Below are 6,000 nucleotides of genomic sequence, written 5' to 3' on the forward strand. Positions count from 1 at the left end.
CACACTGAAACGCACGATCACACACTGACAAACATGCTTCCACACATGCTCACACACACACTTACACGCACGCTCACACACTGACACGCACGCTCACACACTGACACGCACGCTTACACACTGACACGCACGCTCACACACTGAAACGCACGATCACACACTGACAAACATGCTTCCACACATGCTCACACACACACTTACACGCATGCTCACACACTCACACGTATGCTCACACACTGAAACACACGCTCACACACATGCTCACACTCACACACATGCTCACACTCACACACATGCTCACACACTCACACACACGCTCACACACTCACACGCACGCTCACACACTGAAACACACGCTCACACACCAAAACACACGCTCACACACATGCTCACACACACGCACGCTCACACACTGACACGCACGCTCACACACTGAAACGCACGCTCACACACTGAAACGCACGAACACACACTGAAACGCACGATCACACACTGACAAACATGCTTCCACACATGCTCACACACACACTTACACGCACGCTCACACACTGACACGCACGCTCACACACTGACACGCACGCTTACACACTGACACGCACGCTCACACACTGAAACGCACGATCACACACTGACAAACATGCTTCCACACATGCTCACACACACACTTACACGCATGCTCACACACTCACACGTATGCTCACACACTGAAACACACGCTCACACACATGCTCACACTCACACACATGCTCACACTCACACGCATGCTCACACACTCACACGCACGCTCACACACTGAAACACACGCTCACACACCAAAACACACGCTCACACACATGCTCACACACACGCACGCTCACATGCTGACACGCACGCTCACACACTGAAACACACGCTCAAATACTGAAACACACGCTCACACACTGAAACACACGCACACGCACTGAAACACATGCTCACACACTGATACACACACTCACACACTGAAATACACGCTCACACACATGCTCACACACCCACTCACACGCACGCTCACACACTGAAACACACGCTCACGCACTGACACGCACGCTCACACACTGAAACGCACGCTCACACACTCACACGTACGCACACACACACAAGATGTCTGCTACAGCTGCTGTTTGGTCGTTAGGGTAGGTGATGTGGTCAATGATTGGTAGGTGATGTGGTTAGTGATTGGTAGGTGATGTGGTTAGTAATTGGTAGGTGATGTGGTCAGTGATTGATAGGTGATGTGGTCAGTGATTGGTAGGTGATGTGGTCAGTGATTGGTAGGTGATGTGGTCAGTGATTGGTAGGTGATGTGGTCAGTAATTGGTAGGTGATGTGGTCAGTGATTGGTAGGTGATGTGGTCAGTGATTGGTAGGTGATGTGGTCAGTGATTGGTAGGTGATGTGGTCAGTGATTGGTAGGTGATGTGGTCAGTGATTGGTAGGTGATGTGGTCAGTGATTGGTAGGTGATGTGGTCAGTGATTGGTAGGTGATGTGGTCAGTGATTGGTAGGTGATGTGGTCAGTGATTGGTAGGTGATGTGGTCAGTGATTGGTAGGTGATGTGGTCAGTGATTGGTAGGTGATGTGGTCAGTGATTGGTAGGTGATGTGGTCAGTGATTGGTAGGTGATGTGGTCAGTGATTGGTAGGTGATGTGGTCAGTGATTGGTAGGTGATGTGGTCAGTGACTGGTAGGTGATGTGGTCAATGATTGGTAGGTGATGTGGTCAGTGATTGGTAGGTGATGTGGTCAGTGATTGGTAGGTGATGTGGTTAGTGATTGGTAGGTGATGTGGTTAATGATTGGTAGGTGATGTGGTTAGTGATTGGTAGGTGATGTGGTCAGTGATTGGTAGGTGATGTGGTCAGTGATTGGTAGGTGATGTGGTCAGTGATTGGTAGGTGATGTGGTTAGGGATTGGTAGGTGATGTGGTTAGTGATTGGTAGGTGATGTGGTTAGTGATTGGTAGGTGATGTGGTTAATGATTGGTAGGTGATGTGGTCAGTGATTGGTAGGTGATGTGGTTAGTGATTGGTAGGTGATGTGGTCAGTGATTGGTAGGTGATCTGGTCAGTGATTGGTAGGTGATGTGGTCAGTGATTGGTAGGTGATGTGGTCAGTGATTGGTAGGTGATGTGGTCAGTGATTGGTAGGTGATGTGGTCAGTGATTGGTAGGTGATGTGGTCAGTGATTGGTAGGTGATGTGGTCAGTGATTGATAGGTGATGTGGTCAGTGATTGGTAGGTGATGTGGTCAGTGATTGGTAGGTGATGTGGTCAGTGATTGGTAGGTGATGTGGTCAATGATTGGTAGGTGATGTGGTCAGTGATTGGTAGGTGATGTGGTCAGTGATTGGTAGGTGATGTGGTTAGTGATTGGTAGGTGATGTGGTCAGTGATTGGTAGGTGATGTGGTCAGTGATTGGTAGGTAATGTGGTTAGTGATTGGTAGGTGATGTGGTCAGTGATTGGTAGGTGATGTGGTCAGTGATTGGTAGGTGATGTGGTTAGTGATTGGTAGGTGATGTGGTTAGTGATTGAGGTTAAAGATGGGACAGCAGCTAGGAACAAGCGCTTTGAGTAAGAGACTGGGATGTAGTGTCAGGGTGTGTGTGTGTTTCTAGGTATATAATTGTGTGTAGGTATCTTGGTGTGTGTGTGTGTATCTAGGTGTGTGTATGTGTATCGAGGCGTGTGCGTGTATCTAGGCGTGTGCGTTTCGTGACGGGTACTGCAAGATCCGACCGTGTCCGTCCAGTGCTCAATGAGCGGCATTGGCTTCCGCTTGCTGAACGAATACGTGATAAGGTCGCACACATTACACACAAAGTGCCTGCCACAAATGAACCACAATATCTGGCTGATCTCAAGGAGCATAAACCATCACCACGCGAACTCCGCTCATGCTCGCAGCAGCGGCTTTTGGCTCAGCCATCGAACAAAGACGGTGGTCACCGCATCGCGTGCGTTCAGACAAATTAATTTCTTCAGAACTGAATTTTGTATTTAGTTTAGTCCTTCCCCCACACCACCGATTAGCACAGTTGGCAACGTAGGGTGCGAAAGAAGTTCAGCATACGTACGTGGGAAGTAGTGGTGCAGTGGTTAACGCACTTCCCTCCGAACCGGGCAACCTGAGTTAGATTCCGGCTCACGGCCAACACCAGTGAGGATTATCTGAACCAATCCTGGGTCTGAATTGATTACCTGGTGCGATGTGTACGCATCATTGCAACTAGGAATACAAAGGTGGCCAGGAGTGGTGCTGACTATCACCCCCCCCCCCCGTGCCAGCCTTCATAGGTGCTCGCGGACAGCACTTGCCCCAACAATATGGTAAGGTTATACGGTCTGCAGGTTTGCTGAGCATTTCTGTGAGGGCTTGTGTATGTGTGTGTCTTGGCGTATGTGAGCAGGTATTTGTGGCATGTAGGTCACTGTGAAGGCGATGTCTTCCAGCCTGTATTTTGTACACACGCACGCCAAATACTGGTATGTGATGTGGATATGTGGATATGATGTGTGGATGTGGTACGTGATGTGGATATGATGTGGATATGATGTGTGGATATGGTATGTGATGTGGATATCATGTGTATGTGTGGTATGTGATGTGGATATGATGTGTGTGTGTGGTATGTGATGTGGATATGATGTGTGTGTGTGGTATGTGATGTGGATATGATGTGTGTGTGTGGTATGTGATGTGGATATGATGTGTTTGTGTGGTATGTGATGTGGATATGATGTGTGTGTGTGGTATGTGATGTGGATATGATGTGTGTGTGTGTGTGGTATGTGATGTGGATATGATGTGTGTGTGTGGTATGTGATGTGGATATTATGTGTGTGTGGTATGTGATGTGGATATGATGTGTGTGTGTGTGGTATGTGATGTGGATATGATGTGTGTGTGTGGTATGTGATGTGTGTGTGTGTGGTATGTGATGTGTATGTGTGTGCCGTGCAGAGCTGTGGCGCTTCGGTTAGCGAGCTGCGCTACGAACCCGGCGAACACCAGCGACGATCATCTGAACTGTCCGCTGGCCCTCTAATGAGTACCTGCTGCGATGTGTAAAGATTGTCAACTGGGGAGACAAAGGCGGTCGGGCGTGGCAGTGGCTACCCACCCCTAGTGTGCCGTGCTTCTCGCTAACAGAACTAGCCCCAATCGTCTGTTGAGGCTATACGGGGGATCCTTGTTTTTGGTGCTGTGTGTATTCTCACATTGGGCATGCGTGTTCACCCTCGCGACCACCACTACCACCACGAGAAACCACCAACAGCACCACCACCACCACACGCTGAGCGGGAATGTGGAGTGGGACACCCAGTAACAGCAGCAGTCAGGCGAATGGTGATCCAGCACTCGCAACACTGAAGGCCAGTCACTCACACACACATACACCCACACACAGTGTGAAGGCCAGTCACTCACACCCACACACACCCACACACACAGTGAAGGACCGTAACACTCACACATACACCCACACACACGGTGAAGAACCGTAACACAGTGTACCACACACACAGTGTGAAGGCCAGGCACTTACACAGACATACACCCACACACACACACCCACACACTCACACATACACCCACACACACGGTGAAGAACCGTAACACAGTTTACCACACACACAATGTGAAGGCCAGTCACTCGTACATATACACATACACCCCCACACACGGTGAAGAACCGTAACACTCACACATACACCTACACACACGGTGAAGAACCGTAACACAGTGTACCACACGCACAGTGTGAAGGCCAGGCACTCACACAGACATACACCCACACACACAGTATGAAGGCCAGTCACTCATACATATACACATACACCCACACACACGGTGAAGTACCGTAACACTCACACATACACCTACACACACGGTGAAGAACCGTAACACAGTGTACCATACACACAGTGTAAAGGCCAGGCACACACAGACATACACCCACACACACAGACATACACCCACACACACAGACATACACCCACACACACAGTGTACCACACACACAATGTGAAGGCCAGTCACTCATACACACATACAAGCATACATACATCCACACCCACAGACGGGACCTTCGCCGCTCACCTGGCTGTACGTGGACCTTCTGACTGCCTCCGATGCGCTTTGCCTCATCTCGGCCGCCGTCCCCGGCTTGCTCAGAGACTTCGTGAACCTCCTGGCCTCGGCCATAGTAACGGCGAAGCATCACCCGGGCCCGGGGTGACGCTGTTTACAGCCGCGAGGGCCTGGAGGAGACACTGGCGGTGATGAAGGCCCGGGAAGGTGTGCAGCATCGCAGGGGCGAAGGCCCAGAAAGATGCCGGGAAGATCCGGATCCCGGTGAAGAAGGCCCAGCCAGACACGCCGCTGTTGCTGGCGGCGTGTGGTGGTGGTGATGGGGGTTGATGGTGGTGATGGTATGGGTGGTTGATGGTGGTGGTGAGGAAGGTAAGGGTGGTGAGGGTAGTGGTGAGGAAGGTGAGGGTGGTGATGAGGGTGGCGATGGCAGCGCCCTGGTAAGGCCCGGGGTCCCCCCCCCCTCTCTCTCGCCCTACGAACGGCGCTGAATTTGCATCTCCAGCGACTCCGCCGCCATCAGTGGGGGATGGAGGGGAGGGGGAGGGATGCGCCGCTTCCGGTGGAGCCGCCTGAGCCCCGGACATCTCCCAGCGACGGCACCACCAGATGGCCCTGCAATGTGCCGTGCCTGAACTACCTGGGGACATGCTGGTCACCTGGTGACCTGTGCACAACCTGGTCATCTGGTGACCCATGCACATACTGGTGACCCGTGCACAACCTGGTGACCCGTGGACGACCTGGTGACCTGGTGACCCGTGCACAACCTGGTGACCTGGTGACCCGTGCACAACCTGGTGACCTGGTGACCCGTGCACAACCTGGTGACCCGTGCACAACCTGGTGACCTGATGACCCGTGCACATACTGGTGACCTGG

General features: G+C 51.6%; 1 protein-coding gene across 8 annotated transcripts in view; it reads right to left on the reverse strand.

Annotated features, from left to right (window-relative positions):
* DOCK9 (dedicator of cytokinesis 9) overlaps window positions 1–5,673 on the reverse strand; it is a 118,885-nt gene extending 113,212 nt beyond the window's left edge. For 7 of the 8 annotated variants that reach the window (XM_076054165.1, XM_076054160.1, XM_076054163.1 and 4 more), the window contains exon 1: window positions 5,128–5,673. In XM_076054165.1, coding sequence (XP_075910280.1) covers window positions 5,128–5,248 — 121 coding nt within the window. In that variant the 5' untranslated portion in view covers window positions 5,249–5,673. The remainder of the gene's footprint in view (window positions 1–5,127) is intronic. The other variant, XM_032977783.2, reaches the window with a different exon arrangement.
* Between the last annotated feature and the right edge of the window lie 327 nt (window positions 5,674–6,000).

Source organism: Petromyzon marinus, chromosome 64, assembly GCF_048934315.1.
Source record: "Petromyzon marinus isolate PM22_M1 ecotype Great Lakes invasive population chromosome 64, UKy_Petmar_22M1.pri1.0, whole genome shotgun sequence".
Lineage (NCBI taxonomy): Eukaryota > Metazoa > Chordata > Hyperoartia > Petromyzontiformes > Petromyzontidae > Petromyzon > Petromyzon marinus.